General features: G+C 36.1%; 3 protein-coding genes across 4 annotated transcripts in view; all 3 read right to left on the bottom strand.

Annotated features, from left to right (window-relative positions):
- LOC134816486 (UV radiation resistance-associated gene protein-like) overlaps positions 1–5,081 on the bottom strand; it is a 31,985-nt gene extending 26,904 nt beyond the window's left edge. Inside the window, exons 1-5 of one of the 2 annotated variants that reach the window (XM_063825347.1) lie at positions 4,891–5,081; positions 4,497–4,677; positions 4,234–4,325; positions 3,717–3,789; positions 3,281–3,398 (exon numbers count right to left, since the gene is read on the bottom strand). In XM_063825347.1, the coding sequence (XP_063681417.1) occupies positions 3,281–3,398; positions 3,717–3,789; positions 4,234–4,325; positions 4,497–4,677; positions 4,891–4,935 (509 nt within the window). In that variant the 5' untranslated portion in view covers positions 4,936–5,081. The remainder of the gene's footprint in view (positions 1–3,280; positions 3,399–3,716; positions 3,790–4,233; positions 4,326–4,496; positions 4,678–4,890) is intronic. The other variant, XM_063825348.1, reaches the window with a different exon arrangement.
- An 805-nt stretch (positions 5,082–5,886) lies between these two features.
- On the bottom strand, positions 5,887–8,234 carry LOC134816489 (ubiquinone biosynthesis protein COQ4 homolog, mitochondrial-like). Its single transcript, XM_063825351.1, has 3 exons — positions 8,047–8,234; positions 7,683–7,907; positions 5,887–6,557 (listed from the first exon to the last, which is right to left on the bottom strand). The coding sequence occupies exons 1-3, from the start codon at positions 8,207–8,209 to the stop codon at positions 6,268–6,270; spliced, it is 678 nt and encodes a 225-aa protein (XP_063681421.1). The 5' UTR covers positions 8,210–8,234; the 3' UTR covers positions 5,887–6,267.
- A 255-nt stretch (positions 8,235–8,489) lies between these two features.
- On the bottom strand, positions 8,490–15,318 carry LOC134816488 (uncharacterized). Its single transcript, XM_063825350.1, has 7 exons — positions 15,229–15,318; positions 14,882–15,041; positions 10,480–10,595; positions 10,225–10,359; positions 9,855–9,992; positions 9,555–9,650; positions 8,490–9,295 (listed from the first exon to the last, which is right to left on the bottom strand). The coding sequence occupies exons 1-7, from the start codon at positions 15,296–15,298 to the stop codon at positions 9,159–9,161; spliced, it is 852 nt and encodes a 283-aa protein (XP_063681420.1). The 5' UTR covers positions 15,299–15,318; the 3' UTR covers positions 8,490–9,158.
- Between the last annotated feature and the right edge of the window lie 245 nt (positions 15,319–15,563).

A 15,563-nucleotide genomic window follows, 5' to 3' on the forward strand; every position in this document is an offset into this window, starting at 1 on the left:
TGATTTCGGAGGAGAAGATGATTTCGGAGGAGAAGATGATTTCGGAGGAGATGATTTCGGAGGAGATGATTTCGGAGGAGATGATTTCGGAGGAGAAGAGGATTTCGGAGGAGATGATTTCGGAGGAGATGATTTCGGAGGAGATGATTTCGGAGGAGAAGAGGATTTTGGAGGAGATGATTTCGGAGGAGATGATTTCGGAGGAGATGATTTCGGAGGAGACGATTTTGGAGGAGATGATTTCGGAGGAGAAGATGATTTCGGAGGAGATGATTTCGGAGGAGATGATTTCGGAGGAGATGATTTCGGAGGAGATGATTTCGGAGGAGATGATTTCGGAGGAGATGATTTCGGAGGAGATGATTTCGGAGGAGATGATTTCGGAGGAGATGATTTCGGAGGAGATGATTTCGGAGGAGATGATTTCGGAGGAGAAGAGGATTTTGGAGGAGATGATTTCGGAGGAGACGATTTCGGAGGAGATGATTTCGGAGGAGACGATTTTGGAGATGATTCCAGCTTTGACGATTTTGGAGGAGACGATTTCGGAGACGATTTCGGTGACTTCGGTGACTTTTGAAGTGAAAACATCCTGGATAAACATGAACGCCAAAAACTATGAACCAGGCATCGGTTAAACTAGATAATCGGGATAAAATTAAAGGGTTCTATTTACTTTTATTTAGACAGTTTTCATATTAAACCAAACGGGAATTGTAGGGACTGTTTTACAGAATACCTCCTGATTTTGATGGAACCTAGACACTTTAAATCATATTTTGATATAAGTCGAAAGAAAAATATCTGAGAACTAGAATAGTGCTATATTAATTCCAGCTGTTAATTTTATGTAAATTCAATTTTATTTGCTGCAAAATATTTAGCTTCACACTTTGTTCCGTCATTCCGATTCATCAATGAGTAATTCTCATTAAACGAAATTTTAAAGTGAACTGTCAGTTAACGTTTAATATCTCTGAAAATGATAGTTTCATCTCATTCCTAATGTAAACTACAATCTGGAATATTCCCTTCTTCGCTCAGAAAACGACTTTCTTGGAGTTAAACTGACAGCACTATACAAATATAGTATACAAAAAAAATATAGTATACAAAATACAAATGTATACAAATAACAAATATATACCAATTGTATACAAATAATTTTTAACGAAATCACGAACCATCCAGAACCTTTTGAAATATAGTTTAGTCAACCCAAACTATATAATATCATGGCTGCGTCTCATTTGTTAATAAACGGAATATGCCCCAGGTGATTTGGAGTGTCGCTTAAACGTGAAAATGGCGATGGCAGCGCTCAGCCTTGTGATATTTCCAAAGCCGAGATATTCAAGCGGATTATAACATTTGAGTTTACACGGAGCTGTCTCACTTTCATTTTCCTAGCCTAATTTTAAACAAAACTCGCAGTGAGTAACCCTAACCCAATCAGTGACGACCAAACCCTAAATTTCATAGCTAACCCTGTACGTATCGAAACTTATAATGCTTTTAGAATTTAGGCATTTAAAGGGGTCGTTCACATATTACGTAATCACTGTTTGGTAATCAGTTTTACACATAGCTATTGTCTTCAAATTATACTACCGTAATCATTTAGAAACCCCCTGACATACCATTGACTTAAAACAATCGCACGCTCAAGAAAAACCATTTTAATAAATCCACTCGATTGTATGTTATCGCAGTGCCAATTTAATTTCCCGAATATTTGACCCCTATTGCACAGTGGCTTTTTTTACAATAATTTTTTCATAACTCTCATTCTATAAATCCAACTCAAAATGAAGTGTTCATAATATTAATATCAAGAAGTTAAGTTTCCGAGCAGAAACTGACCGAATCAAATAATTCCATTGAACGTTGTGACTGTTTAGTGTTGTGAACATACTTACTGTCTGACCGCTTGCCGCACGATATACATTACTCTTCTAACTTCTTGTGAGAGTAAGATTTACGAGCTAAAACTAAAAGTCGCATATCTGACTAATTGAATTGAACTGAAAAGCCCCTCCTGGCAAGCCAGGAGGGCACGTCCCTTAATAAGCAATCCCCATGGATACCCATGAGAAGTTGAAGAAACAGAAACTGAAACTGGAAACAGAAATTGGAAACAGAAACTGGACTGCCCTATGAGTTTATAAATATGTACAGCCAAGTAGACACGTGGTGCCTACCACAAGCAATGCGATTACACTAAAACTTTACTTCATATCTTACTTAATGTTGGGGTTACGGTCAGGATGAGCGATAGTATGAACTATCAGTGAAGTGGGTGGCGACAATTGAAGAATTGACCCCCCGACAATTGACCCTAACCCTAACCCAAACCCAAACCCAAACCCAAACCCAAACACAAACCCAAACCCAAACCCTAACCCTAACCCAAACCCTAGCCCAAACCCTAGCCCTAGCCCTAACCCTAATCCAAACCCTAACCCTAACCTTTTCGGGGGGTCAATTGTTGTACTAAGCCCTAGATTTCGCGACAATTGACCCCAGTGTAATTACATAGGGGGTCAATTGTTGGGGGGTCAATTGTCGAGAGATCAATTGTCGCGGTACGCAGTGAAGTTTGTTCAGTGATACAGTATCCAGTTCATTGCCCAGTTTACGGGAAGCATACTCTTTACGCGAGCATTGAAATCTGTGGTGAAATCTCGTTCATTTAAAATTGGCTAATTATAGGTTACCTATAATTAGCCAATTTTAAATAATATAGGTGTGTCATAACTTAAGATTCATAAGTAACAGTCCTTCTAGCGATAGTTTGTTAATATCCTGTAATCACGTGGAGTGTGGACTGTGGAAAAGTATTGAATTAACGAGACCCCGTAAGATTGGTTTCGGCGAGGAAACTGACTTTCGAAGGGCAAGATTATACTTATGTCGAATTCGGTCAATACGGGTGATTTTGAATAACTTGGTAATAAAACTTGAAAAAACATCTCCGTGGATAAAATATAACCCGTTTCACTCGAACTGGGGATTCTACTTCTGAAGCGTTAAAATTGAAAAATGACTGAAATGAAATTTAGACTGTAAAAATTCATCACAAGTTCAGCAAAAAGTGTCGAACGGTTTCCTTGGTTTTTAACGGTCTAGAGATGATCTGACGTTTTGCGAAAAATAATCAGAGAAAAATTCACTCCTGAATAGTTACGGCATCGTAGAGAAGCGACTTTGGAGTAAGACTAAATGCTGAACGGATTTAAATAGTATCTTATGATATCCAATTAAATGAAGTATAACTCACTTCTGAACAGTTTTGGTGTCGTACGAAATCCTAGTGTCGGATTTTCTGACATTACAGAAAGGCTTCTTGACGTCTCCCTCTTCCAAAACAACGTTCGGTCCTATGTCTGGATATCGACCTGTAACGAAAGTGGAGCATAATTATTTGGGCTTGTTAACTTTCAGAATATTCAATAAACAAATTTCGCTCGATTAAAATTTTTAGTTTTATGGAAAAAACCTGCGACTATTAACCTGCGTATTAGCCTTGTAATCGACTTAAATTTTTAACTTATCGTTACTTTATAATATTATAATCCCTCACTCACAATTTCAATAATTCATATATTATATGATTTGATACCAAGAATTCAACCACTGCCGATATAATTGAGATAACAAAAGAAGTTGCCCATATTGCATTTGCATTATACTGAAGTCTGAAACATCAAACTGACCGTGTCGTGAAAAGAAGAGAGAATCGTTCAACACGAGTATCACTGTGTTCGTCTCCCAAGCCGACTCTGTCCCCTGTGGGAACGACCCATATATTATAAAGGGGCACACTGCACATGTTGTTGTCCATGAACGACCCATATTATAAAGGAGCAGATGAGCAGTTATACAATTACAGTCAAAATTACAAATGTAAAACATATCATTTTAACGAGAAAAGAAACGCCATTGTTAGACGTAAGAGTGAGGACTCCTCAGTCCTCAAACTACATAGCTACATTCAATTAATTCCTTCTGTAACGTCCTCAATAAATCTAATAGATTGGTAGTGTTGTAAATAGTTTAAAAAGTAATAGTAATACGTATGTAAAAGTACAACTTGACATCAGCTCTAAAATCCCCTTGATGTTAGATTGGTTCATGCTGTAGGATGATGAAAGTAACATCAACTTCTTCATCAGAAATAACTAATAAACTAACGGATGTAATTATTTAGTTATTAATCAACTAGTTTGTTACCTTTTCCCCAAAGTATGATAGTGCCGACAATGTAACAAAATGCTCGATGAGTAGAATGTTCCGATCAGAATCCCAAACTTGAACTATCAGATCTGTTGGGGTGTGTTTTATATTAATACTAATATTAAAACTTAGGTTGTAGTTTGAAAACAGTACAGCTAATCAGGAAATCTACGTACTTCACTTCACGTATATGAATACAAACTATCAATAAAATTACTATAACTGTACCCCCCCCTCCTCCCCGGCCACCCTCTCCTCACCTCTCAGAGCCTGGATAGCATGTAGAGTGTTCTGAAGAACCCACTGTGGGTTAGCGGACTCATGATATACAGAGCTCCGGTACACCTCGCGCTTGGTTGCAGGATGGAGAAGGCTGAGGTGGGTGCGCGCGGCATCGCGCAAACTCTTCACTTGCACACCTTGCACGTGACGCGCTCGAAACTGCAAATTATGGTTAATGTTAGTGACTGTGAAATTTTGGTTAGATTGGCTCTGATATTGATCTGTAAATTCACAACTCTACCACATCTCAGGAATGGGTAAATTGATTTCAGTTGCTTGACTGAGTTTTGGATATTACTAAGATTGCATAATCAATTCAATTAAATAATTAATAAGATAATTAATCACATAAGATTGGTGCCTATATCGTACCTGTTGTGTTGAGAGTGAATAGGCATACTTTTTGTTATAGTTCATCAACCGCCACAATGAGGCTCTTTTTCTTTATAAACACTAAACTTGCTACATCTCTCCTAAACTTGGTTAGTTTATAAACACTAAACTTGCTACATCTCTCCTAAACTTGGTTAGTTTATATTCACTAAACTTGCTACATCTCTCCTAAACTTGGTTAGTTTATAAACACTAAACTTGCTACATCTCTCCTAAACTTGGTTAGTTTATATTCACTAAACTTGCTACATCTCTCCTAAACGTGGTTAGTTTATATTCACTAAACTCGCTACATCTCTCCTAAACTTGGTTAGTTTATAAACACTAAACTTGCTACATCTCTCCTAAACTTGGTTAGTTTATAAACACTAAACTCGCTACATCTCTCCTAAACTTGGTTAGTTTATAAACACTAAACTTGCTACATCTCTCCTAAACTTGGTTAGTTTATATTCACTTAACTAGCTACATCTCTCCTAAACTTGGTTAGTTTATAAACACTAAACTTGCTACATCTCTCCTAAACTTGGTTAGTTTATAAACACTTAACTTGCTACATCTCTCCTAACTTGGTTAGTTTATAAACACTAAACTTGCTACATCTCTCCTAAACTTGGTTAGTTTATAAACACTAAACTTGCTACATCTCTCCTAAACTTGGTTAGTTTATAAACATTAAACTTGCCACATCTCTCCTAAACGTTTGGTAACTTGTCTCAATATGGATACTTTTAGATTTAAAACTTTAAGTGGAGTGGTATTTAACGAACTAGTGTGGAGTTAGAGTGTGGGGCTCGTTTTGATGAAACCTTACAGTCAACCATGAAAATACAAAATTTACTGTGGAAACTGAAAATACAGGATGGTTCTCGATTAATAACTAAATGTAAGATGCAATGCGGAGATTTTGCAACCAGGGATACATTATGATATATTCCTCCTCGGATATTCTGTAAACATAAAAATGCTATGAAACTGACACGTTGTTGTTTTCAAATCTTAATCATCATCATGATTTGAACAGAAAGTAGTCGCAAAACAAAAGTAACACAATCCCTACAATTGACTTACGAGAAAAGAAAAGGATGGTATTCTTGCGCTTACACATCAAAGAGTGATGTAAATTACATGTATTGTATAAAAAGGTTCTGTATCATCTGTAAGCTAGCGCATTTTTAACAATTGATCCAATGTGGACAAAGAAATGTTATTCTTTACACCCAAACTAAACCTTCTTTATTAAAGTTTTCAATCTACGATTAATAATTGTGAAAATAAATTAAAACGGATCGTTCCTTTGTTGATACCAAAACTCAAAAGTATCCATTGATAACTATGTTAAATAGTTCACATTTTTCACACCGGCTCTTGATCCTGGTATCTCGGAGCTGCTGATATCTTGTACCTCCTTCTCATCAAATTAATATCCGTCTCCAATTCTCGTTCAAAGTAAATGTTCATGAAGAAAGCACTGGCGCGTCCACAGGCTAGACCCCATGGGATCTGCTGGGATAAGAGGAGTCTCTTCTCAGCAAGAGTGAGAGGGATTGGTCCGAACAGAGCTGATAAGGCACACATGGGTAGCTCCGTTTGTACCATCTCGTACCATTTCAGGCAGATTTCTTCTGGTACCGTCACTCCTAGACCTGACGAAAACACCTGTTAATAGTTTATCGAGTACAGTATTATACTGGAATTGGTATTACTTTTGTTTTTGATATAATAGTCATTTACTCCGAGTGATGTTATCGCGAAAACTCAGTGATGATCACTTTAGTTCACCATCTGGCTCTCTCAATAACGATATAGAGGTGCGAGAATAGACAGGTTGGTGCGAGAATAAACAGGTTGGTGATGAGAGCTGGAAATCCTTTATCAACTAATAATCACGTCGCTTTATTTTTCATTGTATAAGTAAGAAAGTCTCAAAGAGTTCTACGACGACAAGTGCACGAATAACAAGGGTGTGAAAATTGACAAGTTAGTGAACTATCATGGTGATCAATGCAAATGTCAGATATCTACCTGATTTATAAGGAGCTGATAATAACCGTTATTTTCAACTCATCAAGAAACCTTTTTCTGCTGTTTTGACCACTCTGCGGACTGCGGACCGTTAAAGATGCTGATGCTAGGAGCACTATGCATGATAACCCTACTATCCCTCTCTGACACTGCCTCCCTAGTGATGGTGCAGGATTTCAACGGTAACGCCCCAACTCGCCCAGAGCCCTGTTTGATAACATGCGTTGGTTCCACCGGAGCTGGGAAGACAAACTGGTCGGGGGAGGCAGGCAGAATGCGCACAGATGTGGACATGACCAAGTGTGGGTTTGTGGATACCCCCATAATCACCACCTCACTTCCGGGTTTGGGACACCACGATTACATGGTCGGAATGACTTCTCCTTTCAATGTTGACAACACAGGCTTCACTATCGTCCTGCTGGGTAAGGCTCAGACTTCTTGGGAGATAAAAGGGCATCCAGCAGCACACATTATGGAAATGCAACCTGTGTCAGATGCCACTAAGTACAAGTGGAATGTGAGCTGGAATGCGGTTGGGTATATTTGTTAGCAATGTACAGTTTCTACAGGATGATGAAATTATAAAATGTGTCGAAAGTTTAATGTAGAATATTTAACTTACATTATACTGCTTATTATAATTCATTAAAAAAACACTTATCATTTGTGTCAATAACTTAAGTACTGCTCACTAAATTGAATTGACTTTCCACGTGATGCCCATATAATAAGGTAATACATACCAGTGAGCGTATGAAGGAAGTCATGACTTTCCCTATACCGTGTCATCACGTACGCCAGTTCGTCATCCTCAACAAATTTAGTCTGTGCACGTTGAGCGCTCAAACCGTTACCACTCATAAACTGGTAATAGTGGTGGCCTAATGTGTTGGGTGGTAGTTTGGAGAGGTATTCTGTGTCAACGGTCTGCTCAGTGACACGCGGTCTATCCTTCAGTATCTCTAGGCCTGAAAACTGAGTCGTTATTTTGTGAGGTGAAGAAAATTGGTATTTAACGGTAACTGATGTCCGGGGAACCTTAAAAACTTAAGTTAAACACAAACATTTTATCAGATAAAATCAGAACTATTCCAGAGCATCAAATACCTGTTGTGTTCATCTTCATTTTATTGCGCATACTGACAAGAGCTGCTGTGCCAGTTGTTTCGCCAAGTGTAGCAACTAGGTCCCCACGTAAGGGGTTAGTAAGCGCACCAACTGCTGAACCAGCGGTTAGCAGCGCTCGCTGCGTCAGATTCAATTTTATCATTTTCTAAGCTTCATATGCCTGGCCTTGGGATTGATGTAAAGTTGAGAAATTTAATTTTTGAGTGAGATTGATTGTTTCGAATTGTAAACTCTCGTCAATTAACATATTATGAAACTTATAAAACGTGACTATCAATAAAATGTAATTTACAGACCGGCCTTTGTTTGATCTTTTGTTACATCTCATACAACCGAAGCCTCAATTAATCTTAACAAAGATTCGGTCATTAAAATATTGTATGTGCACTGTGTACTGTGTAAGCTAATAAAACGATTTGATTTATTGATCATAAAAATTTATTAAAGCAAATTACGCATTTTGAGCAAATTATACATCAATGAAAGTTGAAGCAGATTATACATCAATGAAACTCGCACAAAAACAGCAATTTATTCCCAAAATCGCAAAATCAAGAAAGATTATACTTTCCTAAAGATTCTAGAATAATGAAAGTTATTGAGTTCTGTGGACTACAGTTTTGTTTAAAGTTTCAAAACACCGATTTGTATCTCATTACACCTGATTTGGTTTGAAGTCGTCTTTAATTTCATAAAAATGTCACAAAATTTGTCTATAACTTAACAAATATAAGTATAATTTAAATTTATACAATTTAACAAGATCAATATCATGGTTACTTAAAATATGGTTTTCCAGGAGTTTCAATGAAAGTGAAGAATTTCATAAATTCGATAAGTTCATTGAACTTATAAATTCAGAGTAGATCGTCTCAAAAATTTGGTATTAATATTATAACATATCAGCACGATTATTAGTCACGACATGACCCATATTTGAACGATCGGATTTATCACCATAACAGTCCCCATGGTAATATACACAGTCACAATTTTGGAGTTATAATTCTTGAACCGTATGAAACATAAAAAGTGTCACATAATAAATTATTGAGTAAAACAATCGGAGATCCAAGCAGATACTTCTGGAACTACAAATGGAAGGTATCGAAGGAAAGTTCGAGAAGTTCCTGAAGCTCCAGGTCCAGTTCGGGAGTGCTTGGCATGTCTGGTAACTCGTCATCAGATAGCGCGTTCTCTAACTCACGGTAGCTCTCGTTAAAACACCCTACACGAATATTAAACTCGTTAAGTGATAAACATAAAGGTCTGAACGTTAATTTGATTTTAGGGGGAGTCACCATTTTGACAAAAATAAAAGATAGCCAGATGATCACATGCCTAGATTTCCTTTGCAGTGTAACAGGTAAATTTACAGTAAATTGAACAGTGTGTAAGTCTAACCGGTCTAACGTTTTTCTTGAAAAGAAAGTTGAACAAATTGAAATCAGTTTAATTTTGCAGAACAAAAGGACAGTGACACTCACTAATAGATATCTGACTAAGTTTCTCTTTAGTGATGTCAAGGTCACTCAGTGTCGACAGTTCCAGTTCCACTTCTCCTGTTGTCGTGTCGAGTGGATCTGTGAAAGGTTGTTGTTTTATTGAAAGTTACGAAATTATCACGGAAAATGTATCACCCACCAATGCTTGTGGAGTATGGACAGATACTTAAAGAGACTCAGTCAAACTTATTATCTCAGTGAGGTCTGAAGAAATATTTAGTGCAGAAATCTTTTAATTATTCAATTAGATTATCGTTAATTATACTTTAATTGCATTTTTACCTGAAGATATGTTAGCCCAAGGGCAGAGTTCTGGTTCACCATCTTCCCCATCAGGATATTCAGATAGTGGTGGAAGTGGGTAATCAGTATCCAGGTTGAATATCAACTCATCTTGTTCAAACCCGATTGGTAGAGGATCTATATACATTTTGAGTGAAATATGTTTGATAATATTATACAGGCAGCTTAACTGTCAGAATTTAATGCTAAGTCAAAAAGTAAACCATGATGAAATGATAATGCATTTGCTGCAAACCATATTGTTTCTACTGCATACTGTATAGTGTATAATGTACATTGTAAGCCCTCACCAGACCCAAGGTGAAATAGGAAAAAGTAATGAAATTAAAGAGAAGTGTATCAAGTTCACCTAGTCTCAGGGGTCGAAGTTTTTTCCTAGATGGTTCTAGACAAGAGTAGTCGTCTATAATCTCAAGAGGGGGCACAGGCTCTGATTTTACAGTTAATTTAGTTTTGTCTGCCCAAGGACACCTTTCTGGTTGCTCTGAAATGGTTATGTGTTAGTACAATGTCTTTTCATGATTTTGAGTTCGGCAAGGGCACATGAAAGTGAATAGAATTAGTGCCAGTTAATTGTCTACAACAAAAAGTATCCAAACAAAACCTATACTGAAGTTCTTTCTTTTCATTTCCCTGAGAACTTCATCTTCAGAGTCCTCAAAAACAACGAATTTTCCTGGTGTCGAGGCTTGCTTGTATAAGTTTACCTTTCCTGGGGTCCTGAAGATGGGAGAATATAAAATGAATTGATTGAAATAAATTTTCGTGCACATACAGCATGAATGGTTAATAATTTAATATATATGTAGACCAAGGTCTGTGCACGGGATGCTTCCTGGAAGAATCCAGTTCTTTTAGCGGGGCACCCTACCTAAAGCCAAATTGAGATATAATAATCATATTCCTAGAGAAATAATCAGAAATCGAATACCAATCAAATAATATGATATATAGGAGTAGTAACCATATTTACTATGCAAAATGCCCCAACCACATAGTGTAAATTTATATAGAATTCAAATTCCATATCATCATTAAACCTCAATAGTCAATATAATAGCCCAAGCAAAATTAAATACCTTACTGTCATACTACAAATTAATTAAACATTTGAAATCTGTTAACCAGAGAATAAATTTCTAAACCTAATGCAAGTGAAATAATTTAGATGCAATAATGAATGCCTAATGTGAGTAGCATCTGTCAATGTCCTTGTAAAAAAGTCTGTAAAAGAGATATGAGTAACTAATATAGAAGAAAAAACAGGAAGTTGTCGTCTGTTGAAAAATAAATAAAATATCTAGAATATAAATAAGAATATAAAATAACATTCAGTCAATGTGTCGTCAATAAACTGTACAATTATCAAATGTTAAAACTGGGTGATACAGTCACCAAAAATAAATACTAAGTATAATAAGTAAATAAATTAAATGTGGTCTATAAAACTACCACTAGGTATAATAGGTCAATAAATTAAAAGTGGTTTATAAAACTACCACTGTGCGAACCCTTTCTCCAGTTAAAACATGTCAGTCATGTGCAAAATCAATCAAAATGGTAAGGTGGTAAAAAAGGGAAAATCCTTTCGATACATCAATTATATATGCCTCAGATTTAAAAGAATTAGAAGATACTTAGTTATCGTCGACTATGATTGCAGTGTAAAATTTGTCATATGAATTGTCGACGGTATAATTAGGGTCTGTTGTTATAGATGAGAGTAGCTGTTTCTTATACGAATCACTAAAGCTTTTAACATCGGGCAGATTTCGTAGATCTGTTGGAACATTATTCCAACATTTTGCCCCCAAGTATTGAAAGTTTTTATGTGATGTTGATCTATTAACATATAGGTTGCAGCTTTCGCCGCTCCTACTACCTCCTGATATGTAACTAAATTTATTCATAAAGTTTGTAGGACAATTGTCATGGATGATTCTAAACATATAATTTGACAGATGGAGTTGTCGTCTAAGATGGAGTGGTAACCATTTCATGTCTCTATAAACATTAAGGCTGCTCTCTGTTTGTGGAACGTTGAGAGCTATTTTGGCTACCTTTTTGTATAGAGTGTCAAGTTCAGCAAGTTTTGTCTTGCCAGCTCTACAATAGATCGTGTCTAAATAATCGAATTGTGGCAACATGAGTGCATTGGCAAACATTTTCCTATATTTAATGGGTAGCAGTGCTTTACTTCTATACATGGCACCAATTCTCTTCATGACCTTCCTAATAATATAATCTACATGGCTTTTGAAGTTTAATTTACTATCTAGAATGAGGCCAAGATATTTTGTCTCTTTGCACTCCTTGATTGTGAAAGTTACCTCATTACATTCAATGGTTAATTCATCATGTTGATCAACAGAATCAAACAATAGGAATTCAGTCTTCTTTTCATTGAGTGATAATTTATTTACACTGAGCCATTTAAAGATTGTCATAAGTTCTATTTTCATGTTTATAAATGTGCTTCTGCAAGTTTGATCAAAGAATAGTGCACCATCATCTGCAAATAGAAAGGGCTTAGATAGGTTACAGGCATAAATGATGTCATTTATGAAGATACTAAATAATATAGGCCCAATGATGCTTCCTTGTGGTACACCACTCAGAACTTCTAAAAATGAACTTAGTTTGCCATTGATCCTAGTGCATTGATATCTACAAGATAAGAAGTTCTTAAACCAGGTTAAAGCAATGCCACCAATTCCATAATATGCCAATTTTTGAAGCAATATTTCATGATTCACTGTGTCAAAGGCCTTCTTAAGATCAAGAAAGATGATTCCTGGTTTATAAGACTTAGATTTACTCATATATATTTCGTCCATCAGATCGTACATCAAATAAGTTGTGGAGTGATTTTTCCGAAAACCATATTGATGCCGGATGAAAAGTTTGTTCTCTTCCATGTAATCAGTGAGTTGCTTGCCGACAAAGTATTCTATAAGTTTTCCTACAAGTGGAAGGATGGATATTGGCCTGTAATTATTAGGATCATCTTTCATTCCTGCCTTATGGATGGGAGTTACTCTAGCTTTTTTACAAAGGGTTGGTACAACACCTGTATTAAGGCTCAAATTGACAATATGGGTCAGTGGCTCAACTATGTGTGGTACAGCTTGCTTAAGTAAAAATAGAGGCACATCGTCATATGAGGCCTTGTCATTCTTGAGCGTTTCGACATACATAAGGATATCAGTTTCATATATTTCTTGGAATCTATCAAATGAGATGTTAGAAGTTCTAGGAGGTAAAAAATCAGTAAAACTAACTCTTTCAATATTGGGGGCCTGATTTTGTAATCTTGATCCAACATTTGCAAAATGAAAGTTAAATAGCTCAGGATCATTCTCATTGATAGTTTGACAATTAGTTGTACCAGGGGTCATATTTGATGCCAGTTTGATAGTTTTCCATACCCCTTTAAGATCATTCTTGGCACTTTTAACTTGTAGATCATCGATTACATTAGCCTTTTTGCAGGTTTTAGCTAATTTATTTCTAATATTTCTCTGAATCTTGTAGCAATCCCAGGCCTCATTACACTTTATACATTTGCTACATATACCACATTTATTGCAATTTCCATTGTCTCTCTTATCCTTCTTTTTACGGAATTTCTTTAGAAGAAAATGTGTATGATTAATGGCATTTAAAAGTTCAGTAGAAGGTTTATGTATGAACTTTTCATGCCTTTCTATGGTCTTGCAAGGGAAGAAGGTTGCATATGCCTGTTCAATATGATGACAAAGGCCAGCAGTGATAGCTTCAACATCTGTACTTTCCAAAAGTGGACTGTAATCAGAACAGGTATCTAGATAGTCTAAGAATTGTTTAACATTACGTTTACAATGATTTCTAATTTCAACCTTTTCAAATTTAGGAGCTATATATAGCTATAGGTACTTTACAATCTATCTCACACATAATAGCTTGATGATCCCCAATACGTTCATCAAGAACAGAAGATTGAACAAAATCTGCATAACAGTTAGTGAATATTACATCAATAGTAGTCTGGGTAAAATTGTCTCCACGTTTAGCAACTCTAGTTATCCCTTGAATGGTTTGAACTAGATTGTAACATCTCAAGGTCATATCTAATTTTTTGTACTGGGTGGATGAGATATTATTCTGGTCAATGTTTATATCCCCAATCCAGATAACCTTTTTCCCGTTCAATTTTTTCATGCAAAAATTAATGTACTCAATAAAGTTATCAACACTGCAATAATTTCCAGAGCGATAGAAGCAGCAAACATTGATCTTGCTATTCTTAAGCTTCACCCATAATGCTTCAATGTTATCAAGCTTACTATCCATAACTAATTCTGTGTAAGCTAGTTTTTTGTTTATCATTAAGCCACAACCACCCCTAGAACTGTTTGGCCTGTCGCATCGCATAATGTTGAAGGAGGAAGGAATATTTATGGTGTCTGTGTCAATAGTATCATTAAGATTCATCTCATTTAGGGAAAGTATGTCTAGCTTATGATCTCGAATGAGTTGAGTAAGTTCATTACTTTTAGCTAAATTTAGGAGACCACCTTGAATGTTACAGTGACCAATGCAAAGGTTATGAAATTTGTCAGCTGAGTTGTGAATATTTGTCATTTCACAAAACGTGTTAGTCGTTGTGTCTGATTAAACTAAAATCAGGTGAAAATTATCCGCCTGTAAATATTTTCAATAGAAAAGTTTTAAACTTGAAATCAAAATAAATATTCAGGTGGAAATGTCATGTCGATTTCAATGGTGAGCATGGTACTTGATGTGCTTTGCTAGTTTAAAGATACCATCGCTGTTTAGATGCACATTGTCTTCCCCAAATCTACTGAATTAAAAGTAATAACATAGATATCATCGAGGTACATAATACAAACGTTGCCACTGATTATTAAATATCAGACAATATTGTTTGAACTCTGAAAGTCGAATTTCAATTTAAAATCCTAATCCAGAAAAGAAACCACATAAATGGCATCTTTTAAACTCACTTCACAGGCAACTTTAAACCAGGGGAGTTTCTGGATTTTTTGAAGATCAAGTTACTTGGTGTGCTACAATTGTTTTTCTTGCCAGGTGTAGGTCGAGGGGTGGCAGTCATCATTCTTTTCGGCGGAGTTGCAAACATGGTTCGGTTTGCCTGTCTTTTTCCTGAAGAGATGAAAAATAGCAATTTCTTACTCAATAAATTCTAGCAAAAACTTGCTGAACTTGCTAAACAAAATTATTTCTAAGGAACCTTTGAAGTTTGAAGACAGAATAAAGCCACACTAAGTAAGAAAAAAAAACTGTCCATTGATACATAATGTGAAAGGTAATTGTAACGTATTAAGCAAACCTAGAGCAGGAGTAAACGTCTGATTTCGGGCTTTGAGAGGAGTTCTTCCTACGATCATCTCCATTTCCATACTGTAGTAAAATTATATAGTTCTAGCTGTACTAGTTTACTTTTAATTGACCCAGTGGAATATAAGCGGCCATTAAGATGTACGTCTGGTGGTGAAATGGATCGAAACTAAAAATGTCTCATTCATAATTTAGGAGCTTAACCAGCACCCTGCATTATATCAGTAACGATCAAGCTATTAGTACCTTTGAGCTAGAAATGACATAAATCATAAATCAACTCAAAATACAAGTCTTAATGACCTGGGGCTGCTAATTCATAATATC

The sequence above is a fragment of the Bolinopsis microptera genome, chromosome 6 (assembly GCF_026151205.1).
Source record: "Bolinopsis microptera isolate Bmic1 chromosome 6, MBARI_Bmic_1.0, whole genome shotgun sequence".
NCBI classification, from domain to species: domain Eukaryota; kingdom Metazoa; phylum Ctenophora; class Tentaculata; order Lobata; family Bolinopsidae; genus Bolinopsis; species Bolinopsis microptera.